The following is a 21,812-nucleotide window of genomic DNA, read 5'->3' on the forward strand; positions in this document are numbered from 1 at the left end:
GGCTGGCAGGTTCGAACTGCTGACCTTTTAGTTAGCAGCTGAGCACTTTAACCACTGGCCACCAGGGCACCTTTCACACTCACTAGGATGACTAAAATTAAAAAAAAGGGACAATAACAAGGGTTGGTGAAGATGGAATCCTCATATATTGCTGATGGGAATGTAAAGTTGTTCCTCAAAAAGTTCCAAATTGAATTACTACACAGCTCAGCAATCTTACTCCTTGGTATATAACCAATAAAAACATAGGTGTGCACACACACACACAGACACAACTTGTACACCAATGTTCAAGAGTCCCCAGATGGTGCAAATGGTTGAGCACTTGAGTACTAGCTGGAAGGCTGGCAGTTCAAACCTGCCCAAAGGAGCCTCGGGAGACAGGTCTGATGACCTGCTTCCGAAAGGTCAAAGCCTTATAAACTCAATAGAACAGTTTTACTCCGCACACACAGGGTCACCATGAGTTAAAATCAGCTCCACGGCAACTAACAACATACCAATGTTCACAGCAAAATTATTCATAATAGCCAAAAAGCAGAAACACCCCAAATGTCCATCAAGTGATGAATGGATAAACAAAATGTGGCATATCCATAAATGGAGTATTATTTAGCAGTAAAAACAAATGAAGTACTGATACATGCTATGATATGGATGGACCTTGAAAGTACTATGCTAAGTGAAAGAAGCCAGTCATAAAGAATCACATATTGTATGATCCCATTTATATGAAATGTTCAAAATAGGCAACTCTACAGACAGAAAGACGATTAGTGTTTACCTAGAGCTGAGGATGATGTGGAGATTGGAGAGTGATGGCTAAGGGGTTCAGAATTTTTGTTTTGGATAATGAAAATGTTCTAAAAATTGATGATGATGATGGATGCACAACTCTGTGAATATACTAAAATCCACTGAATTGTACACTTTCAAATGGGTAAATTGTATGGTGCTTGAATTATATCTCAATAAAACTGTTAAAAGAGAGAGGGAAGGAGAAAACCAAAATTCATTAGTTGTTACCTGGAGCAGGTGGGGGACACAGGGATTGGGGAGAGGGTACTGCTTAAGTAGTACAGAGTTTTTGTTAAGGGTGCTGAAGAAAATTGGAAACTCCAAACATAACTAAAAATGCACCAACAGGAGAAGATGAACTAGATATACAGGACTTCCTAAAAATTAAATACTTAACGCTTACCAAAAGACTTCTCTAAAAGAGTAAAAAGAGAATCTAAAGGCTGGGAAAAAAATTTTGGCTACAAAATATCCAACAAGGGTCTATCTCTAAAATTTATAAAATGCTTCAACACCTCAATAACAAAAAGACAAACAATTCAATTAAAAAATGGGCAATGGATATGAACAGATATGAATGACTTTGGTGAAGTCAACAAAGGAGACGTTCAGACAGCTAACAAACACATGAATAAATGCTCGCGATCATTAGCTATTAGAGATACAAATCAAAACTACAATAAGATACCATCTCATCCCCAAATTACTGGCACTAACCAAAAAAAACAGAACATAACAAATGTTGGACAGGTTGTGGGGAGACTGGAACTCTTATGAAATGCTGGTGGGAGTGTAAAATGGTACAATCACTATGGAAAACACCACGGCGCTTCCTTAAAAAGCTAGAAATAGAAATACCATATGATGCGGCAATCCCTCTCCTAGGAATATAGCTAGAAAAATAAGAGCTGTCACTCGAACAGACATATGACACCTATATTCACTGTAGCATTATTCACAATAACAAAAAGATAGAACCAACATAGGTGCCCATCAACAGACGAATGAATGAACAAACTGTGGCATATACACACAATGGAATACTATGCAATGGTAAAGAACAATGACGAATCCATGAAACATCTCACAACATGGATAAATTTGGAGGACATTACACTGAGTGAAATAAGTCAATCAATCACAAAAGGACAAATATTGTATGAGACCACTATTATGAAGAAACAAGAAAAAAATTTCCACATAGAAAAATAAAATTCTTTGATGGTTACCAGGAGGGAGGGAAAAATCACCCAAGAGATAGAAAAAAAAAAAAAAACTAGTGCGCACGTGTTAATACTCATGAAGAGAAAGGCAATACACAACATGCGGGAAGTCAGCCAAACAGGACTAAGGCATGGGAGAACACTGAGAAGAGCACAAGAATAAAAGGCAACAAAGGTAATTACTACAGCATAGACAATCCTGCAACAATAGTATTAACAAACACTAATTTATGAATAGATACATAGCTAGACAGGTATATCAAAAGGTGTTGGGAGGGTGTAAGGGAACACACCCACCTGCAGACATAGTTTTGGTGGTGGATATTTCTACACAGATAACTGTAAGTGCTGCTTATATATTAATATAGGCAACAGGGCACACAAGGGCCACAGTCAGGGTAACTTCTCAGACATAACCAAACACCTTGCAGGATGAAGTTCCTAGGTTTGAAGGCAAAGAACCATAGAATCGAGGGACATCTACATCAATTGGCACAACATAGTTCATAAAGGCCAAGTTCTGCATGCTGTTTTGGTGAGTAGCATTTGGAATCTCAAAGCTTGCAAGCGGTCATCTAAGATACAATTATCAGTCTTTTACATCCGGAGCAAAAGAGAGTGAAGAAAAAGAAAGACTCAAGGGAGCAATTAGTCCAAGGGGCTAATGGACCATATGAACCACAGCCTACACGAGCCCGAGACCAGAAGAACTGGATGGTGCCCGGCTACCACTACTGACCATACTGACTGGGTTCACAACTGAGAGTCCCGGACAGAGCAGGAGAAAAATTGCAGAACAAAAATCAAATTTACAAAGAAGACCAGACTTACTGGTCTGACAGAGACTGGAGTAACTCCCAAGACTATGGCCCTAAGACACCCTTCTGAACTGGAACTGAAGCCATTCCTAGAGACCTCCTTTCAGTCAAACCATAAACAGGCCCATAAAGTAAACAATAATACCCGAGAGAAACATGCTCCGTAGAACAATCAATTATATGAGATCAAAATGGCAACATTTGCCAAAAAGCAAAGATGAGATGGCAGGACCGGGTAGAATAATAGGACAAAAGGAAACAGGGAACCTAGCACAGAAATGGGGAGAGTGCTGATACACTGTAGGGCATGAAACCAATGTCATAGAACACTTTATGTACAAACTATCGAACGGGAAACTTAATTTGATCTGTGAAGTTTCTCCCAATGCACAATAAAAAATTTAAAAAAGGAAAGTGATAGCGGTAATTGCTGCACAACATGGTGAATATAGTTAATGTCACTGAATTGTACATGTAAAAATGGTTGAAATGTTCAGTTGCATATATTTTACAATACAAACTTTAAAAAATAAAAAAAAGAAATAGTTTTAAAAAGGATCAATATCTTTTAGAGGCATATAATGAGATATTTACAGAATTATATAATGTTTGGTATTTGCTTCAAAATAATCGGGGGGTGTCAAACTGGCGGGAGTAGAGATTATGCTGGGTAATGGGTACATGGGGGTTGATTATACTATTCCCTCTAATTTTGTAAGTTTGACACTTTTCACAATAAAAAAAATGCTTTTTTCAAAACAACAAAAGGCTAACACTCATGGTAAGGAATTATCAAGCCAAAATCTAGAGGATAAAAACTCAGAGAAGTAAAACTAATACTCAGTCACTTCTGGCCTGAGAGAATTTGCTAATGCAGAGGAATCAGCTATAGAACTGAGCTGCACTTTCAAAGCCTCACAGGTTTCAAGGGACAAAAGTCAAAGCACAGGGTTTGCCAAAGGTAGAAGCTGTTAGAAACCAAAAACATACTTCCCCCCTCACCCCATGTCAACCTGGAAGCCCGAAGGGCTACACGTTCAAGGTAACAGCGAACCAGAGGTTACAGGGTTTCTGCTTGAGATGATAAAAATGGATTTAAAATAGTGGTGTCGGTTGTACAACACCATGAATGTAATTACAGTAATAGTGCCACTAAAATACACACTTAAAATGATTAAAACAGCAAATTTTAGGTTATATGTATTTTAACACAATAATTTTTTTTTTAAAAAGAGTTAACCAGAAGTAAATTAGCCCTCTCACAGGTTGCAGTCTGACTTCCTATGGTCCAGGGAATCTCAGGCATAGCACTTGGATTAGGGTTTGTTATGAGTTGAATTGTATCCCCCAAAAATGTCTGTCAACTTGGTTAGGCCATGATTCCCAGGATTGTGTGGCTGTCCTTCATTTTGTGATCTAATGTAATTTTCCTGTGTGTCATAAATCCTGACCTGATGTTAATGAGGCAGGATTAGGGGCAGTATGTTAATGAGGCAGGCAATCTACGGGATTAAGTTATATCCTGAGTCAATTTCTTTTGAGAAATAAAAGAGAGAAGCAAGCAGAGAGGAGAGGAGCCTCATACCACTAAGAAAGAAGAGTTGGGAACGGAGTGTGTTCTCTGGACCCAGGGTCCCTGCATTGAGAAGCTCCTAGACCAGGGGAAGATTGATGACAAGGACCTTCCCCCACAGCAAAGAGATAGAGAATGCCTTCCCCTGGAGCTGGCACACTGACTTCAGACTTCTATCTCCTAAACTATGAGAATAAATTTCTGTTTGTTAAAGCGATTTACTTGTGGTATTTCTGTTACAGCAGCACTAGGTACTAAGACGGGGCTGTTGTTATGGTTAGTTACTGTTAAGTCGATTCCTAATCATGGAGACCCCATGTGTACAGAGTAGAACTGTTCCTTAGGGCTTTCAAGGCTGTGACCTTTCGGAAGCAGATCTCTAGGCCTGTCTTCTGATGCGCCTCTGGGTGGGTTAGAAGCGCAAACCTTTCACTTAGTAGCCAAGTGTTTAACTGTTTGCGCCACCCAGGTACCCCTAGGGTAGTCTCAGACAAATAGCAACCCTAGGTACCTGTGAGAAGCAAATAAAAATCCTTTCTCCAGAAAGATAACATTTTAGTCTTCAAATTATTTCTACAAATGATATTCCAAGTACCCAACACATGGTCAAAGACAACCAGGCACACAAAGAAACTAAACAACATGAGGAAGCAGCAGCAAAAAAACAGGCAACAGAAAGAGACCTATAAAAACTTCAGATACTGGAATTATCAGAAACACATTATAAAACGATGTTAACTGAGTTTAATTAAATAAAAACTAAGTCTGAAAGTTTTGACAGATAACTAGAAATGATAAGTAAGATATCAAGACAAGAATGAGAAAGATCTCTTCATTTGGAACAATCTGCAGGACATATTAAGGAAAAAAAACCACAAGGAACAGAACAGTAATGTTTAGTGTGCTATCTTTTACGCAGGGGTCAGCAGTGGTTCAGCGGCAGAGTTCTTGCCTTCCACGCACGAGAGCTGGGTTTGATTCCTGGCCAATGCACCTTACGTGTAGCCCCACCCATCACCCATCTGTCAGTGGAGGCTTGTGTCTTGCTATGATGCTGAACAGGTTTCAGTGGCACTCTCAGACTAAGACAGATTAGGAAGAAAGGCCTGGGGATCTATTTCTGAAAATTGGCCTAAGAAAACCCTATGGATCACAACGGCCCGGTCTGCAACCAATCATGGGGATAACACAGGACCAGACAGCATTCTGTTCTGTTGTGCATGGGGTCTCCATGAGTTGAGGCAATCTTAACAACAGCAAACAACAATCTTTTCTGTAAGGGCTGAAAGGAATGCAAATACATATATATACTTTCTGATTTATGAAGGGAAAGACGCAATGAAAAAAAAAAACCAAAACATGATAAAAATGGTACACATAGAAGAGGGGCGTGAAGGATGGACGGAAGGGACATTTTCATAGTTTAGAGTTTGGAAGCATATGAATGTTTTACACACTTAAAGAATAAAATTAAAAAGGAAAAAAGCAATCTCTGAAACATGAAAACCAAGTGTATATAAAGTACAGTATCTAGTCAAGGGACAAAAAGAACTAAAAACATTCAAAAATTAAGAAAAGACAAAAAGACAAGAAAAAAAATCAGAAAACCATTAAACTATACTGCCTCTGAAATTAATCTATGTAGTTAAAAACATGACTTTTATTCAGATATTAAAATCAATCAATATGTTTTTGAAGGCCTACATATTTTTTTTTAATATACCATCTGGTCCTTGACTACTTTTCAAAACCTCATCTCCTGTCATGCTATAGTCTAACCCAGGGGCTTTCAACCCTTCTTGTGTATCAGAACCATAAGAAAAAAGCAGATCCTGGATGTCACCCAGAGTTATTAAATCAGAATCTCAGGGTGAGACTAACCAAGAAAGTATACTTTGGAAAAGCACCTTGGGTAATTCTACCGCTCAGTCAGGATAGAATCACTGCCCTAGCCCTTTGAATCTATTTCAAGTACTTCAAACATGGCATGCTCTAACACAGGAGTCAGCAAACCACAGCCCATAGGCCAAATCCAGCCCAATGCCTGTTTTTATAAATAAAATTTTGTTTGAACACAATTATGCCCATTTGTTTACACGTTGTCTACAGAGGCTTTCACACTACAATGACAAAGTTGAATAGCCTTGACAGAGACTATATGGCCTGCTAATAAGGCTTTTTACTACCTGGCCTTTTGTAGGAAAAGGTTTGCTGACCCCTGCTCTAACTTATCTGTGCTCTATGCTTTTCCACCTTTCCCCAAATACTGCTCCTATCCTAGCAAGCACCTGTTCACCCTTTAAAACTACCATTAGCTTCACTTCTGCTGAGTTTGAACTAGGTTAGTACCCTCTGTATATTTTTTCATCATTCCCTGTATGTTGCCTATTACATTGCTCACTATATTTTATTCCTAGAAGCCTGTTTAATGACTGCCTCCCTGACTAGACTGTAAGCTCTGTGAGGGCAATGAGTAACACCTGTCTTGTTCACCATAGTGCTTGGCTCATTGTTTGCATACATTAAACATTATTCAATGAATCTCTCTCCCACTCCATATAGCATTTTTTTTTCATTCTGTTACATCCCTCAGTGTTCTAGCTTGCTAAGGGAATTCTGAATTCCCATTCTATCAAGGTATTTGTAATCCTACCTCGTTGTGCTAAACACACATTTAATATGCACACCATTTTATGAGCGCTTCCATTTCAATGAAGCCTTCTCTTGCCTGGCACCACCTCCCCTATTTTTCTCATTAACTATACATTTTGTCACTTCACCATACTGTATTATAGTATTTGTTACAAGCCTGTCTCTGCTACGAACACAGGCTCTTGGAGAGCAGACCCTTCACTTAACTTTGAATTCCCAAGAACCTAGCACAGAGACCAAAATTTAGTTGATACTAAAAAAAAAAAAAAAGTATTGCAATTCAGACAGTTCCTATTTCTGTCATAACAGTATTGCTATAACAATCTAAAAATCCTTTATATACCCTTACCTGTAGCAGAAAGGCAACAGCATAACTGAATAGAGCAGGGTGCTGCATTAAACTTAAGCTGTTTTTGTACTCTGCTATTCCAGCTTCTTCTAGAATTTGGGGGTCAATATCTATAATTCCATGGTAGAAACTTTTCTGGTGGGGTTTGGATAGCCACAGGCAACCAAACATGGATGTCAAATAGTGATTAAATTCTTGATAGGTCTTGTTGCTGAAATTGAATTGGGACTTTCCCTGCTGTGAAAGAAAAAAAAGTTGTCACTATCACTTATTCTCCCTTTCCTTCTTATCCCAAAAGGTCACGTAAATCTATACTCAATTTTTAAACAATGGTGGTTTAACAGAGATTTACAATCTGTACCTTCTGTATCAAGTAATTTTTCTTTGCAGCAGTCAAATTTTTACGATACCTAATAGGGAGAACAAATAGAATGAAATTTAAAAGTAAATGGCTTCAAAATGTAATGATAAATAAAAACGTACACTTTAAATGTAAATCTGTGCAAATGTGTATAACACAAATATTCAGCTGTCCAGGTGTCCAGTTAAGGTTTTTATTCCTTTGTGGTATATTCTCCTCAAAAAAGAAAAAGAGGCTCAACACTGAATCGGACATTTAAGATGTGCACTTGTTATGTAAAGAAAACGCAATGAAGGAGATGCTTTTAATGTCTCCCTATTAGAGAAGCTACATAGACCCAAAATAGTTGTCAGCAAATAACTAATCTTTCTATAAGACACAACTATTATAATTAACAATGCTGAGTAGAGCAAAGGGTACTTAACCATGAATTTTTTTATTCCATAGTCCCCACAGTGACATTTTAAAAATGATACAGCTATCATAGCCCCACATGGGAAGATCATTCCCAAAATAAAGCCATCTTTTCTATTTCTATAGGTCCTAGCAGAAAAATGAATAGGAATTTTTATCGTATTATAGTTGAAAAAATGAAGATAAAATTATCATGTACCGATTCATAAAATGGTAAAAAGGCTTTATACCTGTGCATTATGTAACAGAGCTGGTTCAGAATACTGGAATCCAGGCTGAAGAGTGCAGGATAGAAGACTCCAGGAGGAAGCAACACCACTAATGGAAGGTTATGATTTATATATATGTCACATACCTTTAGGGAAAAATGATAACATTAGTATATAGTATATTAAAAAAAATTATATAGATTATTCCCCAGAATCTCTCAACCAAGTTCACCTCAAGAATCATGAGTATAAGATAACCAATAATATAACATTTTTTTTAATATAACATTAGATTAGGGCCTGCCCAATTAAATAGAATAAATAGCCATAAACCTCTTTAAAGATATACCTCACTGAAAATATATATGTATATCTATATGTATATATACATACACACACACACACACAAACCTTAGCAATCACCAACCTTTACCAAAAAAAAAAAAAAACACCAAACCAAACCCAGTGCTGTTGAGTCAATTCCAACTCATAGCGACCCTACAGGACAGAGTAGAACTGCCCCATAGAGTTTCCAAGGAGCGCCTGGCGGATTCGAACTCCCGACCCTTTGGTTAGCAGCCGCAGCACTTAACCACTACGCCACCAGGGTTTCCCAACCTTTACCACAGAGCATTATTTCTAGAAGACCATTATTAAAATCTTCAATATTTTTCTGGGGAGAAGGTTTAGAATTAGGGGAACAGGGTAGGAAAAAGAAGCATTTCTTTTTCCTTAAGTTCCATAAACACTTATTAATCATATTAGTTAGCTTATCTATCATATTAGTTAATCTGGAAAACAAAGGAGCATGCTTCTAAGCATCTATAATGTAAGACAACTAGGTATTAGTGAAGGGAAAAAGCCAGGAAAATTGAGATTAGTGGACACTTCCTAGATAACAGCTCTGTCCAGGTAGAATACCACAAGACAACAGAAGAGGACCAGAATCATAAAGAAGTAAGGCAGCTGAAAGGTGGGAGTGGAGATCTAAAGAAATAAGATGGTATTTTTGGTTTTAGCCAGGGGTTGTGGATATACTATGAACAAAAAGTGACACCAGAGACAGACTTCTGTCAAAGGCTAGCATTATTATAGTACTATAGATGAATGTCTATTACGTGGTACATGAACAAAAATTCTTTTTAAAAAGCATTTGGTTTTCTACTTTGTTTTATGAAAGTCAGTCATTCAGGTGAGAATACAATCATTATCTTAGTGTGTACCTTATTTTAATATGCTCAGAGCCAACTTAATGGTCGTACATAAAATTTAGATAATAAGCACTAAAATGGACATCCATCACAAAAATCTAAACAGGGAAAAATGGGATATGTAGTACCTTCTCATAGAAATCCAAAATAAAGTGCAGCAAGAAAGTACTATTGCTCTCTAAGCGCACTGCATTAGTGGACAGCCAGCCTACGTAGTGAATCAGTTTAGACACAGAGTTCATGGATCCACCTAAAGTTGTCTCTCTGCAATAGGAAAACATGACATTCTATCAATATTAGCAAAACTGCTTACAATTTCCAATCTAAAGCTGGATATTATATAGCAAAAGGTTGATAGGTGTTTCAGAAAACTCCTATCAGTGCTCCAGTGTCTACTTCATTTTATTTTTTAAGCCACAGTGAGTAAGCTCAAAACCACATTTAGCCCGCTAGGGAACCATTAACATCAAGTCACAGAACATCCTTGGCAACCCCATTGCTATATACGAGAGAAAGAAAGGATTAACCTCTACACAAACTTTAGATAATGTTACCCATGGGTAGTAACTGATAAGCATTGAACTCTAACACTCCTCAAATATGGAAATCCTTGAGTGATAAGCATATAAAAACCACTAGAAAATAGGTATTTCATTACAAAATTAGAGGGAAAAAAGAGTTCATAACAAGGTGGGTGACACAAAAAACTCAGAATAAAATCTGAAAGTGGACAAAACAATCCACCAGAAAAAATGAGAACTAATTAATCTCAACCAAACCACACATTGGTTTTAAAAGTATAAATATTACAATGAGTTTGGGAATTGTTGCCTACGATGTCAGTAATGTTGCAGCACATTTACTGAAAACTTAAACAAATCAAAACTTAGTTTTGTCTGCATTCCTGAGCTAAGATGCTCAAGTTAAAGAAAATAGAATGTTAAAATATTTTCACTCTAATTTGACTGGCATTCGATTCAATCCTAAAACTAAATTAGTAAAACTTTTGGCATCTTTCATTCTTCCAGTAAAAACTAAATCTGGATATTTCATATTCTTCCAAAATCAATGAACTGAGTCTCTTTAGACCAGACGTCGGTTCAATCCATCCATCTATTCACCCTTATCCTTCTTCAACCCACACTGTTAAGTGAGCCAGGAAAAGATACACCTGCAGATGTGATCTTATAACTTTATCCTCCTATCTAGGTAGCTAACAATGGTTATAAAAAAATGCACAATGAAAAATAAATGATATATAGTCTTAGAGCTTTGAACCGATGACTCTACCACTATTCATCACCATGATGGTTCAGTGCCAGAGCAAGCAGGGAAGGATTAAGAGACCATTCAAATAGGTGGGCATCCATATAATCAGCTGGCTATTTATAAAACTATATTTTAACTATGACTTTTGGCAGCACTTAGCAAATGTATCTGAAATAATTTGAAACAATGGTGATTGCTCAGAACAGCCTCTTAAAAGTTTTTCTCCACAGAACTCTATTAGCATGTTGGATGAAATAATCCACTGTTCAGGACTGCCTTCTTATCTCCATCCACTATATAGCATCTTTAGCATCCCTGGCTCCCACCTACAAAATGATGGTACCATCCTCTTCCCAGTCACTGTGAAAACCAAAAATGCTCCCTGGAGAACCACTGCAGGAGATATGGCATTACAACCGTATTGCCAAAATAGAAGAAATTATTGAGAACTTAAGACCTATATTATATAATGTTAAGTATTATTATGATAAGCAAAGTTCTCTATGTTTTCTTCGTTTCAAGGATTTTAGAAAGTGGAGCTCCTTTTTAAATGCTCTCCCCTAAATTTATAACATAAATAAAAGAAGGATTCCAGGATTTTTGGAAAGAAAAATAGAAATTATAAGTGATCTATTTCAGGAGTGCCTAAGACTTAAATTGCAAGGTAGCTGAAGACTGCAGATGCAAACATGCTATCCTTAATCAAATTTAGCTGGAAGGAGTTCAACATTTTAATGGAATTTCTTTATAATAGTGGTTCTCAAACTTTAGCTTGCACCAGAACTACCTGAAGCTTTTGTTAAAACACAGATTACTGGGCCCCACTTCTTGAGTTTAATTCAATAGGTCTGGGATAGGACCTGAGAATTTGCATTTCTAACAAGTTCTCAAGTGGTGCTGCTGCTGCTGGTCCAGAGACAACACTTTGAGAACCACAGCTTTATAAGATGCATTCACTACCCATGAACTCTCCATTTCCTTCTAGAAGCGATCAGACTTACATGGAAGCATTGCAATAATGAAGAATTAAAAACAATTTTCCAGGTTACCCTCATAAGGCTTCTATTCCCTGTTCTCCTACCAAAGTAGATCACCACATGAATAAGAATACATAGAAAAATGGGTCTGGGCTAATCTTTTAACCAACCACCAGCTATCTGCAACTGAAGCTAAGGAATCCTTATGTTACAATTATAACTATAAAGTAAGATGTGGCTGACAATATAGTGAATTTGAACACTGATTAGATACTTGAAGATATTAAGAGCTATTAATTTCTTAGGTGTCATAATGTTACCATTTTTTTTACATTTGAAATGTCTGGGTTCTCCTTAATGATAATCCAGCAGGGAGGAGGAGAAAGGTGGGGTTGTAACAGATGAAAAAACAGTTAGCTGTTGAAACTGGATGATGGGTACATGGGAGTAACAGTACTTAGTCTCCCTATTTTTTATTATGTTTCCAATTTTCCATAATATAAAGTTAAAAATCAATGCTAAAATATAATGTGGCTGATAGCAGATTATAGAAGGCAAAGATTTTAGATAAGGAGTCAAAATAACCTAATTATGCAGTTCCTTGAAATTTAGACTTTTACTTTTAGGGTAAAGCACACATTTAACAATAATCAACATAATAGACATTTAGGGCTCTTTTTTTACTCAAAAGGCAAAATAAATTAATGCATATAACCAAAATATATCAGAGGATCTTAAAAAAACAAAACTATACACCAACATTACCTTGGAGATTTTCTAATCATCACCAAAATTGGCTTTACATATATATTCATTACATAAAGTGAGCTAAACTAAATGGAAGTCAAACTTGCAAGTTCTAATCTCAGCTCTTCAGTGTTTTGCTATATTAACTCTTTTGCAAGTTACTTAGAGGCTAAGGGATTGCTTTCTGATTTATGTAAAGGAAATAGGAGAATAAACCTTCCTCACAGCATTGTAGGGAAGGGGAATAAAAAGTAACCAAAAAAATCTTTCAGAAAAGTACTACTAAACATTTACACGAAATAATTAGGCTTCCTATCACACTGTAAAATTCCTTATGGAAACGATTCATACAGACCATTTCTTGTGGAGGATTGGAAGATAACTCACAGAGGACTGTTCAGCACAGGTTTCATGTGGATGTCCGTAGAAAGGCACAACAGCCAATTCTGCAGTAACTCTTTTAGACTCTGAAGAACACTACACTGAGGGGGCAAAACAAAAAAATCATTCCGTCATAACATCTTCAGAAGGAATAGATTAAATAAAAGGCTTAGAAGTGGAAGTGACCATGAAGATGCCCTCATCCAATTTAGAACTCAATAGCTGTTGCTCCAATATCATCAGTCTCCGGGAGATAGATGAACGCAGGAACAAGTTTACATTGCCATTTTCTCTACAAGAAACACACCTCTACACTACTGCCCCAAACTTAGGAACAAACTTTTGTTTCTCTAAATTACATTCATTTATAACATACATTGCATCATCAAACACAGCATTATCCACTCCTTACTGTCCCCTCTCAAAAATCCTTTAAAGTTGCCACAGATAGGAGTTTCCCATCCTTCTCTCCTTCTGGTTTACAAATAAAATTTACTCCCTTTTTAACAGCCATAAAATTTATCTTATCATGTATGACTATGAAAATGAACAATTCTAGTTTTTCTTTTCCCAGGCCCTGCCTTGATTTCCCAGGGCCTGATTCACATACAAAATATATAGTCATGATAGAAATTTACCTGGGACATTTATGATGGGACATTTTATCTATAAATTTGAAAGCAATCCATATCATCCCAAAACATCCTTTATCAAACATCCTTAAAAAATAATAGACTTGATGGGTTTTTAGATGCTATTTGAGTATTTCCAGTGATAGGGTGTTCATTGCTACTTTACAGAACAGTTCTATTAAGATTTGTTAGAAACTGACAACTTACATTCAGGTTATAAATATGTCCGAATTCAAAGCAACCTTGGAGTCATCTAAAACAATCCTCTGCTTGGGTATCAATCAGGGAATTTTATCATTTGAAAAGGTATTCAATATTACAATGTTATATTTAGAGAACAAAAGTCTTTAATTCCCCATCTACCTATGCTATCCCACCCAGCCCCCACATTAAATGAAGGCATGAGGTTTTTACGTTTATAGGGTTAAAAAAAAAAGGTCTGGAAGCATGGCCCTACTCTATGTGTGAACTTTCTCTACATAAATACTCCAGCAGACAGACAGTAAACCTCTGCTTGACTTACTCCACTGTCAACAAATAAATAGACTACAACTTAAGGTCCTTGATTCCATTTTGAGACTGCACTGTTATAAGATACTGTCCTTTATCTAATTCGGCCCCCTGTAGCCAAACAGAGATCTGTTTCTTCCATGTGGCAACCTTTCAAATATTTGAAAGGAACCGGAAAACATTAGACTTTTTTCCTCCAGTCAGAATATCCTTGGTTCCTTTACTGTTCCCCAAGGTAGAAATCAATTTTTTTCCCTTCAAAATATCCAACTTATCCATTTCCTTCCCAATTTCACTATAATTACCCTAGACCAGGCATTTACAACTCTGAGATTACTTTTATCCTCCCAGTTTGTCTCCATTCCTCTAGTCTCGTTCCCCAGACCCAATTCTTTCACCACAGCTGTCAGACTCTTGTTATGGGAGTACTCCAACCACTATATTCCTCTTCCTTCCAAGAGCTTGCAGTGAATATGCCTTCTGCAAAGGAATAGCAGTTATGTATCAAGGTCATAAAAATGTTCAAACCCTTTCCTTTCATCTAGTAATATAACTCCTGGAAAAGTATCCCAAGAGAATACTACAACAGAAGAAAAAACTGTTTTATGAAGATGCCCAATGTAGTTATCTATACCTACAAATTAGAAATAATAATAGAGAAATGAAATAGATTATGGTACAATATTGATGGGCTATTGTGCCATTAAAAGTATGAAAAATAGATAGGACATCATAAAAATTAAAAACTTTTGTTCATCAAAAAACTTTACCAAAAGTAAAAAGACAAGCTATTGACTGGGAGAATATCTTCAGAAACCACACAGCCAAAAAGATTCTAATAACCAAAATATATATAAAACTCCAACAACTTAACAACAAAAAGACAAATAACCCAATCATGGGCAAAGGACTTGAATAGACATTCCACCAAAGATGACATTCAAGTGGCCACCAAATACATTAAAAGACGTTCAGCATCACTAGCCATCAGAGAGATGCAAATCAAAACCACCATGGGATACCATTTCACTCCCATTACAATGGCTAAGATAAAAAAAATGGAAAATCACAAATGTTGGCGAGGATGTGGAGAAATTGGAACCCTTACCCATTGCTGGTGGAAATGCAAAATGGTACAGCTGTTGTGGAAATGGTGGCGGTTCCTCAAAAAGCTAAAAATAGAACTACCATATGACCCAGCAATTCCACGCCTAGGTATATATCCAAAAGACTTGAAAGCAGAGACTCAGAGATCTACACACCAGTGCTCACTGGAGCATTATTCACAATAGCCAAAAGGTATTTAACAACCTAAATACCTACCAAGAGATGAATGGATAAACAAGATGTGCTATATGCATACAACTGAGTACTACTCAGCCAGGAGGAGAAATGAAGACTTGATACATGCTACAATATGGATGCAACTGGAAGACATTATGCTGAGTAAAATAAGTCAATCACAAAAGGACAAATATTGCATGACATCACTTATACAAAAAGACAAAAGGTAAATGTAAAGATAACAAAGTTTATTCGTGGTTACCGGGGCAGGAGGAAGGGGAAAGGGGGGTGGTGGTTAACAGGGATGGAAATATTGCATAGAATAAGGGTAGGGTTGCACCACTGATTATTGTAACTGCTCTCAATAAGTTGTACAGCTATAAAAAGTTAAATTGGCAAAAGTTGTGTGATAGACATATTTCCAACAACAAGAGTAGCTACTGAGGCTACTTGTATACAACCAAACATGTCATGGAATCTGGTTCCTCGGTTTGGAGGTTTAGAGTCATGGTTTCATAGGACATTCCAGTTAATTGGCCTAATAACATGTTTAGTGCTTCTGTTCTACCTCCTAGTTTGTTGGAAAGTGCCTGGGGTCTTAAAAACTTTCAAGCAGGCATCCAAACCAAAAACTCATTGCCACCAAGTCAATTCCAACTCATAGCAACCCTACAGGACAGAGTAGACTTGCCCCATAGGGTTTCCAAGGAGTGGCTGGTAGATTCGAACTGCCAACCTTTTGTTTAGCTGCCAATTGCTTAACCACTGTGCCACTAGGGCTCCAACAGCCATCCAAGGCAGAACAATTGGTCTCTATTTGCTGAAGCAACAGAGAAACAAAGAGTATCAGGAACAGGAGGAGGATGTGGAATGTGTGGCTAATTACCTCCACGAACAACTGCCTCCTTTGCCACGAGACCAGAAGAACTAGATGGTGCCCGGCTACCATTACTGAACAGCTTGATCAAAGATTCCACAGAAGAATCCTGGTAAAAAGGGGGAAACTGTAGAACAGAGCTTCAAATTTTCATGGGTTCCAGATTTCCTGGAGCCATGAAGTTTAGATGAACCCCAGAAACTATTGCCCTGAGATAATCTTTTAAGCCTTAAAGCAAAAATATCCCCTGAAGTCTTCTTAAAACCAAGTAGTTTAGCTTAACTAGTAAAAATGGCTTCCTTGAGCCTTATGCTCTTTTAAGAACTATGTATACGGGATCAAATTGACAACAGCAACTTGAAGATTAGACAGGAACCTTAGGGGGCAGTGAATTAATGTTAAGGGGGAGCAATAACTTAGAAAAGGAGGTTGAGAATGGTTGCACAACTCAAAGAATGTAATCAATGTCACTGAATTGTACCTGTAGTATATGTTTTACTGTGTATATTCTCAACAACAAAATATAAGATTTATATATATAAATAAAAAATATATATTATAAAAATATAAAAAAGGGGAATCCGCTTTAACTAAAAAGACAAAGAAATCAAATGGACCTTCTTATTTAATCAGGTGTCACAGAATAAACTGTGTTTATTCTGTTTATATTGTTCTAGAATATTTACAAATATCTTATGAACTATAGAACCTCAAGAGCTAAATCTGCTAACATTAGTCGGGATTTGTTAAGTTCAAAGACCCCCACTTCAGATTGCATTTTGCTATAGTTTTTCTCATGAGTTTGACTATCCCTTGGTTTTCTGACATCCAAAGTCTAAGGAGATAAATTCTCTAAACACATGTACAGAATCTATCTTTATCTTTTGAAAAATTTAAGTCCTAACCCCTATATTCAGGCAGACTTCAAGGTTTGTGAAACATGTTTGAAAAATTGCAGGTTGTCTTTACAAACATGGCTAATGTGATATTATAACAATTCATAAATTGCCCCATTGATAACACTTAAAATGTACATAAACTCACAGTGAACTAAGTTTTTTTCTTTCACCTGTCCTATCTTGAGCTGTACCCTTTGCTTCACATTCTATAAAAACTCAGCTGAACATCTGGTGCTTGACATTGCTGCTTCCTCTGTGCATCTCCCCTCTGCACTGTCCTAATAAGAGTGCTGATAGCTTCTGAACCTAAAAACAACACAAAAGCTACCTTTAACACTATTTTTAAGCCATTACTCCTCCTTCCTTATGTAAAAAGGAAAAAAACCTTCTTCCTTTGGTGTTTATACTAAACTACCCAACTATACTATCATCTACTTTTTCTTTCCAAACCTCTCTTACCCACCTCCTAGAAACTCAACCACATTCACTGAGGACTTTGACACTCTCTACCCTCATGTCCTGTCATTAACAGTTCAGTTATGTCAGCGTGTGTGAGGATGACCAACCTAATATTTCAGCTTCAGAGTTCCACGACCTCAAATCTTCACTGTATTTTAGCTACCCACTCCCACAGCCATACAATAGACTTTATCACAACCTGGATTGAACCATCACTGAAATCTACTCTATTACTCTTTCTTTGTTTATAACTTCCCATCCTTCCAGCTTCCTCACACCCTCAACTATTACAATTACTCTCCAACTTCAGACATTTAAATCCTTGATTCTTTCATTTTTAAACTCGATTTTCAGGTTTATCAGCATGTTTCTGGCCTTACTTCCCTATCTAAACTAGACCACACTGCTAATCATGCTCAACTCCCTTGTACCCTATCCAATCAGTATAACTGCAACTGATGCAATCTTGTAATTTGCCTACTCTGCTTCTACATCTGAGCTGAAGAGAATCGCACAACTGTACAGATGGGTGCCACTCCAAATATATGGTGTCCAACTTCAGCTGGGCCCTTATGAAGCTTAAGAATCCTTTCAATTGTCTTCGACCAGCTCTCTCACATTTTCCTCGGTGGCTGTCCTTAACACTTAACACCCTCCTGAAACTCCCTACTCAATTCTATACAACATCCTTCCTATTTTGAGAAATTTACCATTTTTAGGCACAAAGTATTTCAATTTCTTGTCCTTTTCCCCAACTATTCAAATATATCTAAGTATCCACCTATCTATACCTCCTTCCCTCGAGTCTTAGAGGATAAGTGGTTACCCCAAGCCCTCACCAACCTCTCAAACAAATTCTTCTACCTACAGTCTTAATCCAGTTTATTCTGGAACTTTACATCATGAATTATCACCATCTTTCTTCTATCTTCAACTGGCTCCTTTTATAAACATCCTTGTTATGGCGGCAAAACAAACAAACAAACCTTCCCTTGATTCAAAGTCCCATTATAGCTACCTCTCTCTATCTCTTCTTTATAGCCAAACTTCTTGAAAGATACCCATTGTCTTGACTTTTTCACTTCTCATACACTCCTCAGTCTGGCTTCTATCCCATACTCCATAAAAACTGCTCACAAAGGTAGCTAAAACCTCTGTATTACTAATTTCAAAAGAAACTTTTTTGTCCTTATCTTTCTGGACCTTCCTGTGGCATCTGGCAACACTGTTCTTTCACTCCTTTTATTCTCCCTTATTTCCCTGGCACTATTGTTCTCCTGGTTCTTTTCCTTTCCTCTTAGCAATTCCTTTTTAAGGTTCCTTTGTAGACACTCTTCCTTTATAGGCTGAGTATTAAATACTAATTATTCCCCTGAATAATTAGTCCTTGGCCCACTATCTGTTCCCTTTCCTACCTCCCTACTTCCCTCCTTCCCTAGATATAAATAGATGTATGTGTATATAAATGTGTCTACACATATTAGGTTGAACCATAGGAAAGTGCCAATTGTCAATCATTTCTGACGTACAAAAATGGCACTTTCCTATGGTTCAACCAAATATTTATAGATAAACAGCTCTCTAGATTGTTGGAATAATAACAAATAACCCAATCAGAAGAGTAGAAGAGTATAACAGAAAACTTCAAAATGAGGTATCTAAAAATGTATTCACTGAGAAGAATAAGTGTACACTTTCATGTGAATGATGATATTGGCCAGATAGTAAAAGTTACAAGTAATATAAATAAATCTCAAAGCCAGGTTAATGTGATGGGTAGTTAATAAAAGTGTTATTTAATTACGACAAACACTAAACAGGAAAAGATATTTTTCCTGTAAATATAGCCAAGAGTAAGTAATTCAAAATGAAAAAAAAGTTATAAAAGAAGCATTACTTATACTGTCATTCTTTTAGAATAGGAATAATCATCCTATAAGAAAGTGGCTCTCAAATTTGTTCAGATAGTAGAACTCCTAGGAGCCACACTGGTCCTTTTTTGGAGAATACCCCAAAATAGTAACACAATTCTATCATACAAAATTGAAACAGAAAATGATGGTATTAAATGTAAGTGTATATATACTCTATATTGTTTGTGCATGCATGTATATATATATATAATCAATGTATGCATATAAGCATACAATATGAAAGTCACAGGGAGTTTTATATGCATTGCTCACTACTGCATTACCGGTGCCAATAGTGGTGCTCAGTAAATATTTTGCATGTTCACAACAATCAACCTAAGTAATACTAAGTATTTGCTAGTTTGTTTTTATTAATATGTGTTTGCCACTGGTTCATTCACTTTCTCTTCTGCTACAAGTGGAAACAGTTCAGCGTGGTTGTATGGGAGAAAAACTTAAAAACTGAGAAAATCTTACGCGTTCATTAACTGTTGGAGAGGAGTACTAGTGGGAAGTAAATGAATAAAACCCCACTAATATTTGAGTTGAGCGATGCAATACCTCATAGTTCAGGTACAAGAGAATCCTGTTAGAAAACCGCTACTATAACCCGGGTTTGGAATTACATAACACTGGCAACAGAATGAAAACTTCCTGTTGAACTAGAAGGTAGGACGGGACAGGAAAGCTGGTGATTGGGAACCCATTGTTCAAGAAGGGAGAGTGTTGACATGTTGTGGGGTTGATAACCAATGTCACAAAACAGTATGTGTACTAATTGTTTAACTAGAAGCTAGTTTGTTCTGTAAACCTTCTTCTAAAGCACAATTTAAAAAAAAGCTTCCTATTTGAATCTAAGCAAGACAGTTTTTTTTTAATTACCTTGAAATAAATAGTTGATGTAAAGAAGAGGTGTGCTAGATGGTCAAAAAGAAGTGGTTTCAACTCTAGAAATTAAAAGAAAAGATTAATATTAAAAATCCTTTTAATAAATATTACACAACATTAAATAGCCCCAGATTTTCATGGTACATACCACAGAAGTTACTAAAAGGAATCCAGCTCACTAGCTGAAGGAACTGTGACCGACAACAGAGGCCATCCCAGAAAGGAAGGCTCTTATACAGGAATGCTTCACAGGCATAAAAGCCCTCCTGTAACATAAGTCAGTAGTAAAACATTATATTAGTTCCATGGAACTCCCCAGTTTAATTTTTGCTATAGTTTTTCACTCTTACACTAATTTTTTTGTCATCAATATAATTAAAACCTTGGGCTAGTTGCCAGATTTCCTCATAAAAAGGATCAGATCATTACTATCAGGATACATTACCATCTTTATCAATATAGTTTTCAGCCACCATAAAACTTCAACAGTTGGAAAAAACATAAAAAGTTACAGGACATTTTTCAAAGATAAATGAAATTGTATTACTTTGGGGATACATATGGTAATCTGAATAGTCATTAAAATGTAATGTTATATAATAGGGCTAGAATTTCATTAGATACTATAGACCAATCCAAACTCTGGGTAGCTCCACTGAAGAGGCCTGAGTGTCTAGAAGACTTATGTTTCTACCAAATTGAGGATCCAGAGCTCTTTTTTTTACTTTGTCTCCCTAAGCCTTATATAGTGGTACATACCAGGACTCTATCCCAGACCTTCCTTCATCAGATAAATGTTCTGGGCAATCCCATCCATACCATAGCTAAAACCACCACTTACATCATGTTGAGTCCTAAATCTGTATCTCTAACCCAAATCTCATTTTTGAGCTCTAGACTCATTTATCTAACTGCAAACTGGATATTATCACCTAGTAGATGTCTCACAGCCATCTCAAAATCAACATATTTTAAATCAAGCTTAATTTCCCTTCCAAGCCTTCTCTTCCCATATTCCTTTTTTCAGTGAATGCCACTATCATCCTCTCAAGCAAGAAACCTAGATTCTTCCCTTCATCTTTACTACTAACTTCCAACTCAATGGTTTCACACCAATTCCTTAAGATTTATTAAACTTCAATTCTGTGCCAAGTACCAAGCTGAATCACCTGTACATGAAGAAAAATTAAAACATGGCTCCTGTCTGCCAGGAGCTCACATGTGGAAAAACAGATTCTGAAAGTGCCATGTCAGAAGTAAGCACTGAGAGTTATGGGAGCACACAGGACAAGTAGCTAACCCAGACTGGGGTGCTAAGTGAAAGCTTCTTGAAGGTACTGATACCAGAGCTGCAGTTTAAAGTACAAC

General features: G+C 36.8%; 1 protein-coding gene across 1 annotated transcript in view; it reads right to left on the reverse strand.

The window, feature by feature from the left end:
* The window catches only part of CENPI (centromere protein I), an 89,708-nt gene that overhangs the window by 9,095 nt on the left and 58,801 nt on the right, over positions 1 to 21,812 (reverse strand). Inside the window, exons 13-19 of the mRNA XM_049872711.1 lie at positions 20,593 to 20,710; positions 20,439 to 20,503; positions 12,989 to 13,083; positions 9,737 to 9,872; positions 8,419 to 8,543; positions 7,775 to 7,823; positions 7,414 to 7,650 (exon numbers count right to left, since the gene is read on the reverse strand). Of these exons, the coding sequence (XP_049728668.1) occupies positions 7,414 to 7,650; positions 7,775 to 7,823; positions 8,419 to 8,543; positions 9,737 to 9,872; positions 12,989 to 13,083; positions 20,439 to 20,503; positions 20,593 to 20,710 (825 nt within the window). The remainder of the gene's footprint in view (positions 1 to 7,413; positions 7,651 to 7,774; positions 7,824 to 8,418; positions 8,544 to 9,736; positions 9,873 to 12,988; positions 13,084 to 20,438; positions 20,504 to 20,592; positions 20,711 to 21,812) is intronic.

Source organism: Elephas maximus, chromosome X, assembly GCF_024166365.1.
Source record: "Elephas maximus indicus isolate mEleMax1 chromosome X, mEleMax1 primary haplotype, whole genome shotgun sequence".
NCBI lineage: Eukaryota > Metazoa > Chordata > Mammalia > Proboscidea > Elephantidae > Elephas > Elephas maximus.